Source organism: Ceratosolen solmsi, unplaced genomic scaffold (assembly GCF_000503995.2).
Source record: "Ceratosolen solmsi marchali unplaced genomic scaffold, CerSol_1.0 scaffold7, whole genome shotgun sequence".
NCBI lineage: Eukaryota > Metazoa > Arthropoda > Insecta > Hymenoptera > Agaonidae > Ceratosolen > Ceratosolen solmsi.
In genome coordinates, this window is record NW_011948413.1 from 582,351 (window position 1) to 600,104 (window position 17,754).

At 25.6% G+C, this 17,754-nt stretch overlaps 1 protein-coding gene across 8 annotated transcripts in view; it reads left to right on the forward strand.

Annotated features, from left to right (window-relative positions):
- Atpalpha (sodium/potassium-transporting ATPase subunit alpha) overlaps nt 1-17,754 on the forward strand; it is a 70,142-nt gene that overhangs the window by 49,974 nt on the left and 2,414 nt on the right. For 6 of the 8 annotated variants that reach the window (XM_011505654.1, XM_011505683.1, XM_011505675.1 and 3 more), the window contains 7 exons: nt 1,924-2,049; nt 2,140-2,592; nt 2,947-3,777; nt 4,111-4,552; nt 4,977-5,213; nt 5,980-6,281; nt 13,733-13,827. In XM_011505654.1, the coding sequence (XP_011503956.1) occupies nt 1,924-2,049; nt 2,140-2,592; nt 2,947-3,777; nt 4,111-4,552; nt 4,977-5,213; nt 5,980-6,281; nt 13,733-13,827 (2,486 nt within the window). Of the gene's footprint in view, nt 1-1,923; nt 2,050-2,139; nt 2,593-2,946; nt 3,778-4,110; nt 4,553-4,976; nt 5,214-5,979; nt 6,282-6,560; nt 7,065-7,804; nt 7,900-13,732; nt 13,828-17,754 lie in introns of those variants that run through there. The other 2 variants (XM_011505661.1, XM_011505706.1) reach the window with 2 other exon arrangements.

Genomic DNA, 17,754 nt, shown 5'->3' on the forward strand with positions numbered 1-17,754 from the left:
TAAGTGATAAGAATTAATTATACAATAATGCAAGTATTTTTAAGTATGTTTAAGTATTTTTAATAAATTATTTAAAGCTCTGCAAACGAATAAAATATGTTACATCGCTATAATCATTATGAGTATTCATGTTTTTCTATAAACTCTAATAATTTTTTATTAGATCATTAATGTTGGAATATAATCACTAAGTCTAAAAAATTTATGAATTTGAACGATAATAGTATTTATTATAATATAGTAATATTATTGTCAATAAAATAGATTAACCTACTACAAACAGATTTAAAAATTCTAAATAATTCAATCACTGTCAATCAAAGTAAATTAATTTAGAACTGATTGAGATTAAAACTAATTTAGAACTTGATTTCCTAAATATACATTTTTCTTCTTGGCTTATTCTCTTTCAAGTCTCTGTTGTGTTTATAAGTTTGTTTGATTCTAGGAATATCATGTATTATATTTCTTAGCCTTTCTCTCTTTTACGATGATATTCAAGGTTAGGTTCTTGGCGAATTTCGAAGATTTAAATATGCATGACGTCAACATGAAAAATTACTATCCGATTCTTAACTTCTCACTTTTTCTTATTTTATTCTTCCTTTACTTGTAAGTATTATTTCTACAATGCAAAAATACTCGTTGCACTTTTTGTCAATATAATCTCTTCATTTCTTATTATAACATACTGTGTTCATTTATCAGCTTTACTATAAAAATAATAATCCATAATATATTATACATAATACAATAATATAATATACAATATATATTTATATTCTATTCTATTCTATAAATATATTAATGTTGATATAAAATATACATTTATAACATATGCATGTTTTATTAATTTTTAAAATGTTTTACTAATACCAACAAGTAATGCAATATAGGTAATTGTAATACCAAATTCGTTAAAATTCTGTGTAAAGTTATAAAATCTTAAAAATTGCGATTTAATAGTACGTATATAAATTTTCGTTATAAAGGAAAGTAGTAGTGTACGATCTACGGACATATATCTTTATCCTAGCAAAACAAATGATGGGCTGAAGTTAAATTATAAACGAAAGCTATGTTTTTAGCAGCCTCGAAATAAAGTAGACTAATTTACATGTTTTAGTGATCGCTAGTAATACTAGTTAAATTTTTTATTGTGTTATGAAAACTGATATTCTGGTTTCGACTGACTGATGTAAGTTGAGTTAAATAAATTTTGTCGAAGAGCGCATTAAAAAATTTATAAAGTAAAAGTATTGCTCTGTTTATAATACTGTAAAATTTTTTAATAATTAGCCTAATTTATAGTTCATTTAATGGTCGTAATTAAAAAAAATTTTTTATCACCAGAACCCAATACTGACGAAAATTATATAGAAAATGTATAGAATAAAATTGTATTATTGATATTCTTAAAATTTATAAATATTCATCAAGCTTCAAGTAATAATATAAGTATTACTTTATTAATACATATCCAGAGATTGATATGAAACAAAGAAAATTAAATAATAAAAGTTTTTAAAATTGCTGTATTACATGCTTTATATTACATTGTACTATTTTAAAGAAAAGTTTATTGTTTTTTATACGTACGAATTTGATATTTGTAAATTGAAAATAAAAAGTTCCACTACATAGTTGTCATGTAAAGCTGCTTTTAAAATTTGTTAAGATAGGCAATATCAATTTTACAAATAAAATTAAAAATTTTATATTTAGTTATACATTAGGATATTGGTATGCATACAAAATTCTTTATTCAGAATTTTAAATAGTATGAGTGGTAAATATAGAGGATCGTGAACGCTATGTAATACGTCTATTAATTAAAATAAACAGTTATGAATACTTAATAAATTGGTATCCAAACTTCTATATTAGTATACTAATGTTTATGTTTTGTTGCTAAATTTATAGTCCCGACGGAAGAGTCCGAAAAAAAAGGGGGGAAACTTAGATGATCTAAAACAAGAGTTAGTCATCGATTTTCATAAGATTAGCCCTGAGGAACTATATCAAAGATTTCAAACACATCCAGAAAATGTAAGTTGGAGCTCATTTTCATTTTTATATTAGTGGTTCGGAGTGACGAAAGTAGTAAATATCAATGAAATATGTTTGTGTTTAATACAGGGACTTAGCCATGCGAAGGCAAAAGAGAACCTGGAACGCGATGGACCAAACGCTCTGACGCCACCGAAACAGACACCAGAATGGGTTAAATTCTGCAAGAATCTCTTTGGTGGTTTTGCTCTACTATTATGGATTGGCGCTATTCTTTGTTTTATCGCTTATTCTATCCATGCAACTACAAGTGAGGATGCAAATGAAGATGACTTGTACCTTGGTGTTGTATTGGCTGCCGTCGTTATCGTCACTGGCATATTCTCCTATTATCAAGAAAGTAAATCCAGTAAAATTATGGAGTCCTTTAAAAACATGGTGCCACAGTTTGCAATCGTTATTAGGGAAGGTGAGAAATTCACCCTCAAAGCTGAAGATCTAGTAATTGGGGATGTCGTTGAAGTTAAATTTGGTGACAGAATTCCGGCTGACCTTAGGATCATCGAGTCCCGAGGTTTCAAGGTAAAAACTTAAGTGGCATTTTTTCATTATATTTTTAAGAAACATAATTGATCAGTGTTATCCAAAAATTATTAAGGTACGTAAATTAATCTGAAGAGTATCTGCTGTTGAAAATGCTTTTCAAAATAGTTTTACCAAAGAACTATATATTCATTACAATACGGCAAAATATTCAAATTAAATAAACTAATAGTGAAATTTAAATTTAAATTGACTTATATAAAAATGCGTGCACGCGCATCTGAATTATTTATTTATTTGTCACAGCGGAGAAAAAGAAATAAAAGAATAATGTCATGAACAGTTGCATATTTTTCAATATTAATAAGGTATTTGTAATTTGTGCCTAAATAGGTGGACAATAGCTCATTGACAGGAGAGTCAGAACCACAATCGAGGTCACCTGAATTTACGAACGAAAATCCTCTCGAATCAAAGAATTTAGCGTTCTTTTCTACGAATGCAGTCGAGGGCACAGCTAAAGGAGTTGTTATCTGCTGCGGCGATCAAACAGCAATGGGTAGAATCGCTGGTCTTGCATCTGGTCTTCATACTGGGGAGACGCCGATTGCTAAAGAAATTCATCACTTCATTCACTTGATTACGGGTGTTGCCGTTTTCCTTGGTGTGACCTTCTTTGTAATTGCCTTCATTTTGGGCTACCATTGGCTCGACGCCGTTATTTTTCTTATCGGCATCATCGTCGCTAATGTGCCTGAAGGTCTCCTTGCCACTGTCACGGTGTGCCTAACTCTTACAGCAAAACGCATGGCGTCTAAGAATTGTCTGGTTAAGAATCTTGAAGCCGTTGAAACACTCGGTTCAACTTCTACTATCTGCTCTGATAAAACAGGTACATTAACACAGAACCGTATGACGGTAGCGCACATGTGGTTTGACAACCAGATTATCGAGGCCGACACTACCGAAGACCAATCGGGTGTTCAATACGACCGAACATCACCAGGCTTCAAAGCCTTGGCAAAAATTGCAACATTGTGTAATCGTGCTGAATTCAAAGGTGGCCAAGAAGGTTTACCGATCCTTAAACGCGAGGTTAATGGTGACGCCTCAGAGGCTGCGCTTTTAAAGTGTATGGAACTTGCCCTGGGTGACGTTATGGGTATTCGTAGACGCAATAAGAAAGTCTGTGAGATTCCATTTAATTCGACTAATAAATATCAAGTTAGTATTAATTATATATTCAAATTTCATTTACAATGCAGTACTTTATTCACAATTAGTTTTATATACTACCACGGCAAATAAGAGAAGCAAAGAATAATGAATAAAATAAATTTATCATAAAAATATTTTATTTCTGTCTCAATATAATAATTTATTATTAACATAATACTATTAATGGTAAATCAATAAATCTGAATTTAGTTGTATAAAGTATATAGTTTGCAATAAAACTGTATTTAAATTGAACATAATATTAAAAAATTTAAAACCTTATTATATAAATATTATATAAATATATTTTAACGATATAACTGGAAAAAAACTTCGCAGGTTTCGATCCATGAATCTGATGATCCGCACGATCCTCGTCACCTGTTGGTAATGAAAGGCGCCCCCGAGCGTATCCTTGAGCGTTGCTCAACCATTTTCATCGGCGGCAAGGAAAAGGTCCTTGACGAGGAAATGAAGGAAGCTTTCAACAACGCCTACCTTGAGCTCGGCGGTCTCGGTGAACGAGTTCTCGGCTTTTGTGATTACATGCTACCGTCCGATAAGTTTCCCATTGGCTATAAATTTAACTGTGACGATCCAAATTTTCCGACTGACAGTTTACGATTCGTTGGTCTTATGTCTATGATTGATCCACCTCGAGCAGCTGTACCCGATGCCGTAGCTAAGTGTCGTTCAGCTGGTATCAAGGTTATTATGGTTACCGGCGATCATCCAATCACTGCCAAAGCCATTGCCAAATCTGTCGGCATCATTTCCGAAGGTTGGAAGACGTTTCTACATGGATATTTACATTCCATACTCTACTTGTTCAATTTATGAAATCAACTTCATATGTGTACTAAAGAGTAACAACAATCAAAATCATTTGAAAACATTATACATCTAGTATATTTTATCACAACATAAAATCCACAACTTATATGTTAAATATTCAATATAAAAATATATCTAATATATTAAATTAAAAATATTTAATAATGATATTTCTGTAAATATTAATATTTATAATGAAAGTAGAAATGCTAGAATATAATTTTCGTAAATTTTTTTTAATTTACGAATTTTAATTTAATTTTTAAATTTAGGAAAGAATTCAAATATTTAAGAAAAGTATTAATAAAAGTAAGAATTAAAAAATATAAAAAATGTAATTTCACGAATTCATTAAGATTTTTTTACTGCAGGTAATGAAACAGTCGAAGATATTGCACAGAGGTTAAATATTCCAGTATCTGAGGTGAACCCGCGGGAAGCAAAGGCTGCTGTCGTTCACGGCACCGAGCTCAGGGAATTGGGTCACGATGCATTGGATGATATTCTACGGTATCATACGGAAATTGTCTTCGCCCGTACTTCACCTCAGCAGAAACTTATCATTGTCGAGGGTTGCCAAAGAATGGGTGCTATAGTTGCTGTAACCGGTAAAATCTTTTTCTTCTCCAATAAATAATTTTTACTTATAAAAGGGTTACGTAAATACTCATTAAATAAACTAAATGTGATTATTATATTATATTTTTCAATTAGAATAAAACAATATATTGTTGAACATATCAAAATAAAATTTTATATAAAATTAAAATTTCTAAACTATTATTGAAAATCATAAATTTTCAATTATTTATATTATCTATTAATTTACTATCTTTTAAAAAATATTTTACTTCAGTTCTGAAAGTATTGATGTTTAATATTAAAACTTAAATTCTTAATAGAAATTAAACGTATTACATGTAATATTAAAGAAAATTCATTGATCTTATTAATTTTAATTAAATAAATGCCATTTCACGATTTACGTCAAAGTTAAGAAAATAGTTTAATTTTGAATAAACTACTCTCTTTGTTAATTTATTAATTTTTCTTGTAATTAATAATACAAAAGAATATTGATAATTATGTAATTGTTGAAAAAAGTAAATTTATTGAATTACAATATAAATTTCATTGTGAAACAAACTTTCAACTATTTACCAATTTAATTAATGATTCAGATAATTTAGGCATGAATATATCTAAATTATAGTTATATTATTATTCATTATGATTGCAATCACGCTTTCGAATTTTTCAAAATTGCTTTAGAAAATTCATTAGTACATTTTATTCGTCACTAATAATGTTCTTGCTCATATATGCGTGGCTGTTATTTACTAACGATTATTGTGATGGTTCACTAATGGATAGGCGACGGTGTCAACGACTCACCAGCTCTGAAAAAAGCAGATATTGGCGTCGCCATGGGTATCGCTGGTTCGGATGTATCTAAACAGGCCGCCGACATGATTCTTCTGGATGACAATTTCGCTTCAATTGTCACTGGCGTCGAGGAAGGTCGGCTTATCTTCGACAACTTAAAGAAGTCAATCGCTTACACTCTTACTTCAAACATTCCCGAGATCTCACCCTTCTTAGCCTTCATACTTTGCGATATTCCCCTGCCTCTTGGCACCGTTACTATTCTTTGCATCGACTTAGGAACCGACATGGTAAGTCTACTCAGCATTTTTTTTTTTTTTTGATATCTCTAAATATCACTACTGTAATAATTTTTAAGAATGAATTATTATACAAAAAAAACATGGATTACAAGATTTTTTCAAGTAGCAGTTTTTGGGGTCGGCGATTGAAAAGAATGACGATCCAAGCGATCATTTTAATTTTATTTTTAGGACAATCTTATCACGATATCTAAATTATATAATTTTCATATCTATTTACTTTTAATTATTTATAATTAAATTGTAAAATGCTACAATTATGCTCAGGTACCTGCCATTTCACTGGCGTACGAAACGGCTGAATCAGATATTATGAAAAGAAGACCACGCGATCCTTACCATGATAATCTTGTCAACGAAAGGTTTTATTCTATGTTATTCTCAGCTTTTATGATCCTGTAGTGCCAGAATTTCACCAAAATTGGATCTGTTTTAATTTTACTTTTACTTTTCCTTAGTTCAATAAGTTCAAGTTTCTTCCTTAGTTCAAGAACGTATTTGACTTTTATGTTTTTATATCTTCCTTTACAGTAATTTTATATACATGCTCCTTGTTATCAGCTGTAATTGCTTGAAAAGTAGCTAATTAAGATAACGAAGAAATGTAGCAGAGTATCTAAAGCAGAAACAACTGGTGACACTTTTACTTTGAAAATATATAGGTTTTATTTTATGAATTTTTCAAGTTTATGTATGTAATCCAAAAAATAAACAGCGACAACGTAGCTGAACCATAGAAAGCAGATTCTGAGAAGACTGATTTTACTAAATTTGTTATTCTTTTTTTTCTGTAAATAAGAATTTATTCCAATGTAAAAGTTTATTGTTATAAAGAATGTAAAAAGTATTATTTATAATTAAAAAATTATTAGTCATGCATTGGATTAGTTTGTATTAAACTCATTCGTTTATAACACGTTTAATAATCTAATAATATTTTAAAATCTTAATATATATATTATACGAAAGTTTTTCGATCAAAGTCTCTCAGGCTTCTAAAATGTTATTACACAGTTTTGTTAGAGTCATTTTCAATTATTATAACTATTATTCAAAGTAATTTCTAAAATTATTATTTCAAGATCAAAACGGTCAAAAGTGCTATAATGATACTTGCCAATTCTATATTTTTTGTAGTCCTCAAAAGTTATATTTACAGTTTTCAATCAGAGATTTAATAAAGTAATACAAAAAATGAAACTATAATTTAATTGTATATTTACTATTTTTCTTGAAGCATTCCAGAAAATTATCAATAAGTGCTGAGACATTAAATTTTTAGTAAATATTAAATATTTCCTTCGGTCGATAACATATTAAATAATTAATAATATTTTAATAAATATTTTCCTTACTTTTAAATATTTTATAGGAATTCAGCTTGATAAATTAGCCTTTATATTTAAGGAGGACAAACCAGTGGAAAATCTTAATTTTATAAAAATGACTTTATTTTCTTATTAATTATATTAACGGCGTTCCTACTGAGCCTCTTGATAATGTCACGTTAGGTACCAGCCATCTCATTAGCCTACGAGGAAGCAGAAAGTGACATTATGAAGCGACGACCAAGAAACCCGTTCACCGACAAGCTAGTTAACGAAAGGTAATACGATACCACAATCTCCAGCGTGGATTATGTGCGCCTAGAGAGGACACGATTAATTTTGTCAACGTGATACTTTGCTCAGTTTCTTAAATACTTATTAATAGTAAGAAATGAATGATATCAACTTTGTTTTTATGTTTCTAATTTGTAACTATTTTTATAAACAAATATAATTGTTCTTTATTAATCATAAAATAATTGTTAAAGAAATGATGTAAAGTACACTCTCCTCGATTACTGTTGACCGTATATCACAATACTATAGTTTATTTATTTAATTATTTTATTTAACTAATTATATCTTTGCTTCCTCTCGATAATCGTGGTATACTGAATCTGTCTATTCTTTTTGCTATGTGGCTCTGCATGAATATTGAATAATATTTTGAAATCAATGAAGAGGTGCGCTAGCTTCTGCAGAATCTGGAGATATTTTCCATATTTGTTAACCTTTTGTACATATAGTTACTATTTTTCCTGGTTCTTGGAATCATTCGACAAGCCGTATTTCTATATTTATTGTTATATTATAAATTATAAAATATAAAATAAATATAAATTATAAAATATAAAATAAATATAAATTATAAAATAAATTATAACTAATACAATAGACTTATTGAAATTATTATGAATATTTATAACTTTACAGCTTTTATTTAACTTTTAACGATTTGTCGAGTGTACTGGATAATATACTTTTTATCAAATAATCTATGGGATAGAGAACTAATAGTAAATGGTCATGCACGAGGAAAATTGGAGGATTTTATTTTTGGTCTAATTTTTTTGAGCTGATAACTTTTTAAAATAATTTATTTTCAATCGTATTTTATGACTTATTTCCTGTAACTACAACAAAGTAAATATTTCATAACTTCTTTCTTCGTAAAAAAATTCTATATAATTTAAAGAAAAATTTTGTTTGGAGATAAAATATAGAATACTTTTTTGCATTCTTTGGACCATTAAATTAGATAAATTTTCAAAAATTAAGTGAACACATAAATTTTATTAACATTTTATTTAACATAGTTATATATATTATTCATTGAATATAATGAAATATATTGTATGGTATAAAATTTAAGAATTAAAACATTTTTAAATTGATAGTAGTCAATTAAATTATAATTTTATTCTATATGTAAAAATAGTACTTTTACTATTGAAATACGATTTTTATATTTATATTTAAACTTTTTTTGTATGATAATGTTATGTATATTGTAAATTTTTTTTTAATAACAAATTTTAAAAAGTAACATTTGGATACAATATTTATTAATTGGTAAAATATAAATTACACGTTTACAAATAACAATAATTTAATTTTACCATAACATTTATATATAAGTTTATATATAATTATATATATAGTAAGATTGATACCTTCATATTTGTTGAAAATATTTAAAATATGTTTAAAATGTAAAATAAGCAATGAATTTATTTTTGCTGATTATTGTTTAGTTTTTCATTTCAAACCTCTTTATTACTGATTGGTGCCTATTATGTCTTTTTAACAAAAGTTGTCCATTTATCATTATTATTAAAGGTAAGATACCAAATATGTATGTAATTATTAGTCTTCTTAATCTTCTGTATTTTTCAATTTCCATATATAAATATTTATTGTTCATTAATATGCAATCATATTTTACCTTTAAAAACTTTTTCGTTAATATTGCAGATATTATTTGAACCTTTGATTCGTTTATTTTTTCTCTTGTATCTGCTTCTCTTATTCACTCACCATTATTTGCAAATCGTGTATAAAAGATTCAAATAAACTGACGTATTATTATGGAAAACCCGCATGATCGTCTATTTGAAATTTAATAATAGTATTCTTGATAAAATTTCTATTGATTTCATTTATCGATTTAATTCTTTTCTCATTCTTACACCGTATTTATGCTTATATTAAGCCACTTTTTCTTTTCAAACTTGATTTCTGTCATATCTAATTTTGATTGCATCTATTAAAATTTATGTATCTACACTGTATTAACTTTTCGTGTTTACATTAAATTTTTATTTCCTCATTGTTTTATTTTTTCTGAAAAAAAAATTGCTTCAAATCTGACAAAACTTATATTTAAAATATTTTAATTTAGATATTGAAAAAAAAAATTGTATTATAATAATGAGCATATATTTTTGTATTAAATTCATATTATTATACCTTGAAAATCTCTATAAACATATTGCATACAAATAAAATGAATAAAAAGTAATTTGTAAATTAGAAAGGTAGAATTTAAATATTCATTTTATATGTTTTATGGATGTAAATTTAAATACAAATACTTATAGGATTAAATATTATACATTATAAATAATAGATGAAAAAAAGTAAAACGTAATTAACAAGAAAATATAAATATTTTCTCTAAATTATTATCAGGTCATCTATGATATTTAGCAGAAAGAGCATAGATAATATTTTCATAGCTTCAATGAATATAATACAAATTTATATATTTACTTAAAACTTATAAAATGAAACATACTAATTATAGAACCTAACAATTGTAAAATAGATTATAATAATTAATATAATAATTATATAAACATCTTCTTTGTGAGTTTAATGCTGGAATTAAAATTAATAAGTTATTTTTCGATTATCTATTTTTTAATTATTCTAAAAAACTAAAACTCTAAAATAAATAACTTCAGAAGGCAAAGAGAATTGGAGAGAGGAATATTTATTTAATTAATAATTGTACATTCATGAGTTTTACAAAAGACAAATATGAGTTATATAACTTATACGTATTTCTGACAAGCATGCTTCTACTGATTATATCAATAGTTTCTAATTTACGTCATACTAACTATATATGTACATCCTCTTTCGTATAAAACTCTTTGCTTCTCAGTATTTATTTGTGTATATGTTTTTATTTCATCCGATTACTTTAATGAAACGATCTGCTGTACGAATTATAATATATATTGCTAAAGAGTTATTGAGTACATAAAAATTAATTATAATTATCTCATATGATGTATTTATTTATAATGTTTCATAGTATATACCCATAGAATAGTGATTAAAGTTATACAATTTTCAAATTAGTCAATATAAACTTTATTAAGAGTAAAATATTTAGAATACGATATAAATATTACTATATGTATATACATACGTAAGAATGTTAATATGTGTTGTTTGTACATATACATGAATATTTAAAAGTTCCATGTATACACTCATAGCAAGTATTTATAGTAAAATGATTATTTGCAATTATAATTATATCGTAGTTAGGTATCCGAAAAAAACTCTATGAATTATTTTAACGATTAACGTCTAGACAAATAGTTTCAAAAATCTTTCAAATCATAATGCAACTTGACTGTACTCTTGCTGTCCATATTTAATTATATTTGTTTTGAATTCACAAATACTATTATCTTTCTGCATTTTTTGTTTAGTCTGTGATATTTTCATAATTTCTTTATTACTAAATTATTGCTCGACGACTAAAGAATTTTAAACCAAATCCCTGCAATCTTTATGAGAGCGTTAATGTCTGCCGCATCGTAAATATCCTATGGGTACACGGTAGTTCAACATTACTAAGCCTTTTACAAAAACAAACTCTATTTATATTTTTTATCTCAGGCACTCTTTCATTTAATTTTTTATAGCAAATTCAAATTTTAGTATGTAGCAAATTTTTCTTAATTTTTTTCCGGCTTTCTTTCAAATAATTAATTGGTACTATTTATATATAGAATAAAATAGGCTTTTCTTATATAGCAAATTTCCAATTAGATACGAATCAACAATAGTATAGAGCGATAAGGCAAATTTCACTTTCGTTTTTGAAGCTCACATTCGCTTGGAACTAGATAAAGAAATCAGAGAATTTAAATTCTGTTTTTTACTTTATTGTCATTTTTATTCTAGATTTAAAATTAAATTAAATCAATCATGGAATTATGTTAACTCTCAATATAAGATACATATTTTTCAGGTAAACCTTACAAAATGTTTTTAAAAAATACATGTTAAGGTCTTATTTATTATACAAATAATTTTATTATTTTTTTTATATATTAAAAAAAAATATTTTTATATCTATAAGTGTAATTTATTCCCAAGATACTTATGTTATACATAACATATTAAATTTTTCATATTCATTTCTATTATATAATATATAAATATAGATAAGTATTATATTTTTTCGATTGGAATCCTCAGAATTGTTTTAAAATTTTTACAAAAAATATTTTACTATTATAATAAATAAAATATGGAAATTTTTCTACTTTTGTGTGATATGTTTTATTAATTAATTAAAGAAACTAAGTTTAGCTGATAAATTTTGCTCCATGCAGAGCTCACGGGGGATTCCTTTTGACCTAGATATACAACATTTATTGTATACCTGCTTTTTTGTTCAAAATTTTATATTTTCTTTAGCTAAGAATCCATTCATCCTTCGACAACAATTTTGTGGCCAAAGATAAATAAAAAAATATATCACTACAATGCCTATTACGAGTTAATGCTATATTCGTATTTCTCGCTCTATTTATTCTTTACTACTTTCTTTTTTCACTTTAGATTTATATGCGGATAAAAGCGCTTGCCACAAGTTAGACGCTGTGTCCCAATTATAAATAAAATATCTCAATCCATATATCTTTTTTTAATAATCGCTACCAATCTTTTTTGCACGATTTTCTTCATTCATTACTGTATCTCTACTATTTTTCAGAAATAGAAAGTGGATTTCATTGCAAGAAAAAACATCCTATTTGCTTCTTTTTTTTACTTACATACGGATTACTTCAAAATGGAGTCGATAATATCTTACTTTTTATTTCACTCATTTTTTTCTTAAATATTTCAGACTAATGTTCGATTAGTTTCGAAATCTGTTTTATTGTAACTTTCTATTCCTACAAATGAAATAAAATCTTCAATTAAAAATTTCTAAATTTTAAAACAATAACGTAAACAGAACATAATAGTATAAGGTAAATAGTCATATAATGGATACTAAAATAACCCAATGAACGACGATTTTCAACTTTCCTTTAAGTTTAATTTGCAGTATAATATATATTGAATTTAAATTTCAATATAATATTCAGTATCCTTTTTTAAAGAGATTTGAAAAAATATTTGTTATGTATATTAGAACGAAATATAATTGGAAAAACATAAAATTGTGAAATCGTTAAAAATTGGGTTAGTGTCGTTAAGTGAGTTTTTAACCTTGAATAACAATGAAAATTGTTTAAACTGATACTGGTCGAGTACAGAAATTGTTGTTTCATACAACAGTTATACATACTGTATAAGAAAGCAGTTAAAATTTTGCTATTTTCTACCGCTATGACTTATATTTTTGATGTACAATTATTTTAAGAAGTCACCTGCTTCTTTTCCTATATTTATATCTAAATTTTCCATTTTTCTATAAATTTAATCATTTTCATTTTTACAATTTTTAAAATTAAAGTATAATTGTTTGTAGAGCCAGATGACTTTTTACTACTTAAAATCTCACTATTATTTTTTTTCTGATCGATGTAACTGGTAATTATTATATTTCTAAACATTAACATGATTTTTGCACTACTACTATATTAATATATGCAACTAATTGAAGTAACGTTGAATTTGAATAATGCGTAAAATAATTAATAAGAAATGAATGGAATGGACGATCTAAGATGTAAGTTTAGAAATGAATATTTATGGTATAGCACTTAAGGTGCTCACCACATACATAATTGATAAATTAGGAATGATGTCGTTGGCACGTTAATTCTAATTAACTAATACGGGATAACGCAGGTGCCGGCCATCTCACTGGCCTACGAAGCACCGGAATCAGACATTATGAAACGGCAGCCTCGCGATCCTTACAGAGACAATCTTGTGAATAGAAGGTGGGTCTCTCCTGCAACAAACCCACCAAACCGTAATGTCGTAATACAAATATTTTGCACTTTACAAGGCTCCTTATTAAACTTTTATACCTTTTAATTTTTTTCCAATTTCGATCTTTATTGCAATTTTTTAACAACCCCTTGTTTTCTTTTCTTTTCTGTTTCATCTCTCTTGCTCGACGTTCATTTGATATAATCAGCCTTTTTCTACTTTTCAAACTGTATTTTTAATTTACTTTATCTTGATTTCATTTTAGACTGAACATACAAACTGTATTTATGGAAGTTAAATAAAAGTTAACTTATTCAGATTCGTAGAATATTTAAAAATTATAAAATAATATGAAAAGTTCTTAGCCTTTGATTTTGTTTTGATGTAGCATTTTGATATTTAATATCTTTTCGATATTTTTATATAATTTTAATAAAACCATAATTTTAATAAAATTTTGATAAAATTTCCTGTTAAATTTTAGATACAATTGTACAATTATTCTATTTTTACATCTTCCTAAACAATTGTTAAAATTTATAGTTATCTAACTGTAATTAAAAGTATTACAAATAATGTTAAAGAAACCATGATTAAAAGTATTAAATAATGTTATAAAAGAAATCTAATGGAAAATATAAAGACTTATTATATAAAAATGCACTGGAAAGAATATTAGGTCTAAATTAAAATATATTCCACTGAATTATATAAATTAAAATGATTATTTCTTTTATATAAACATTTTATAAAATTAAATTATTTTGAAATAATTTGATATTAATGAGTTATTAATTCATGAATTATTTAACTTTCATTTTAATAATATCAAAAAGTATTTGCAATAAAACTACATGCTTAAAATCATTACAAGTTTTAACCACATAATATTCAAAAGATACATTTGATTTTTCTTTCGCATTTACTCTCTCTCTCTCTCTCTCTATCTCCCTCTCATTTTCATTTTCACTGCTTCCGCTATCATCCGTTTTACTAACTTATTCTTTGTTTCATATCCCTAATTGTGACACTTATACTTATATCTAGCACACTTATACCTTACTGTGACAAAACATATATATATGTTCCTTGCTCTGACATTGCCCAGACTCTTTAGGACTTTAGAAATTAGTGTAGCACAAATTTTTCTCACTTTTACATACTATGACATCACCTACTAGAGGATTGACGATGTCGAGAATGTTGAATGCTTTACATTTATATAGTTTATGTAATATGTAATACCGATGTGCATCACTATCATTGTCATTGCGTGTGTTTGCATAATAATGCGAACATAACAGATTAACACTAATGATAAATATATTGCCAAATACAAAATTCTTATATTGTATTATATTACACAAGATTCTTATAAATATATTAAATTTTTTCTATTTATATTAAACTTATTTTTATCGGTAATTTCGTATTCGTAATACAAAAATATAAAGGAGTAGTAAGAAAATAAAAATTATAAACATAAAAATATGCTTTACCAATGGACAAAATTCCAATGGCGATATTTTTTTAAGCGTCTTTCGCTTTTCTACCTTTTTATTATTAAGAAAAAAATAGTTTGTTTAAATTTAGCAATTATTTTCTCAGCCATCGGAGTTTTTGTAATGGGTACTTAAAATTAAGATAGCATAATATTTGTAAGCATGCTTAGTTTCGTGAACTTGACAACTGAAAATAACTGCAGCGTTAGAAAATAAAAGAAAATAAAAGAAAATATTAAAAATAATAATTACAAATAGTTATTATTAGTTTCAAGAATTTTTTTGACATGTAAATTTACTTATATTATTATAAATTGTAGAAGTTTTAGATAATACATTATTGTTATTCATAAAACAGGTACGAGAATCAAGAAATTATTATAATATTGAAGCTATAATGCTTGTTATTAATGTAATTATGAGTTTGTAGTTAAAAATTCTTATATTCTATGAAAAGAAGCTATTAGTTTTACTAGAAAAAATTAATTTAATTTTTTAAGTATCATTAATATACGTACCAAGAAAATATACAAATTATTTTATTGCGATAAGAATAATTACCGTATAAATTTCTAATTTGTATAAAAGAAAAAATTAAGTGTAATATTCTCGTTTTAAAATAAAATATAAACTCCTAGTTAATATTAAACTAATTTTTTTCATAGCAGTTTTTCATTTCTAAAACAATTTTTTTAATCGATTGATGCTTTGTCTTCTCGTTTTCATTATGATAGATATTTTCTTCTAACTTATTTTTATTTTTAGACGATTAATACATTAGATTTTTATGCTTCATACTTATTGATTACTTAATAATTAAAAGGGTAATAGTTCAAATAACAGGAATCAACCAAATTTGTTTTTAATCATGAAATTATGGAAAATGAATACTGAAAAATATCCTTACTACCTTAATATCCGAATAGAAGCACATATGTGTACTTATATATTTGGGTACATCTGTGGAGCTTTAAATCTGCATACGATTAGAAAGTTTTTAAATTTTATGTATAATCGCATGTATTAATGCATGCAAAAATGTTTATGTGCATGTATATTTGCGATGAGACAAAATAGTGTTGAAAAGGACATTTATTTACTAAATAATTGAAGCCATTTATGTGGGTAACATGTTGCTGTTCATGTTCATTTCAAAATAAAAAATCAATAACATACTCGGAAAAACATGGAATTGAACTTTATTTTGAACTTTATTCGAATCACTTTTTTTACGATATCATATACTGAATGGAAATTATATTTGAATGAGCGTGAGAAAATAAAAAATTATATACAAAAAAAGGTATTTGATTTATTTATATAAATTAAATTTTTTTGTATTTATATATAAAAAATTAATTATTTTTTAAAAATTTTTTGTTTATGCTAACAATGCGGTAATATTTGTGAATAGTCCATGATTGTTGTGATATGCCTGTTCATATCGCTTTCATTTGAAATATAATATATATTTATAATACATTTTATAAAAATTACAAAAATAAGTTACATAAATAGATAAAAAAAAGATTTATTAAAAATATAATTTCCATAAATACCTTTTCTTTAAATTTTATCATTAGTTTTTTCATGGTATGGAAAAAATTGAAAATTAAATAATAAAATTTTAATTGCCCTAACTATAAATACCATTCTTCAATTTTTATTATTCTGTACATTTAATTGTTTTAATAATATTCAATTACTATTTCATTTTATAAAGCATATTTTTTTTATGTATAAATGGTTCTTAATATTTTATTCAACATTAAAACATATTGTACATAATATATATACTATACATTTTACAGAATGGATTCTAAATAAATATTATTCAATATCCATAGACATTTTATTTCATTTGTATAATTTTAAAATACTTTTTTATTACGCATCAATTTATTAAGCAATAATATTAGTATTCAAGGTAACATTTTTGTTTAAATTTTCATTTTATAATTTTAAAATTAAATAGCTTATGGCTTTTAATATTAACATTAATGTATATGAATTAATGTATTTGAATAATTATAAAGTTAAAAAATCGGTTACATTAAAAAAAATTTTAATGAAGATTCATAAATATGTGACGTAGATAATTTAGTTCTTTCATTTTTGTTGAAACTTTTTGTTAAATACAATCGATTATATCACTTGCAATAGCTATATAACATCTGCTGGTTAATTTCCATTGATTAAGTATTACGTAATAAAAAGGATGATATATTTATTAGGAATCCTTATTTTATTAATAAAGATGATCACTGAAAAAACTGTAATATATACAATTATATCTAAGTGCCCTGAGAAATCGTATAAAGCTTATGGATATTGAATAAATCTTTATTTATCATAGAATGTGAAATATTTTTATCGTATAGAAAAATCCTTAACTTCAAGCTTTACGGTAAGTAAACCTTTATAGAATTACTT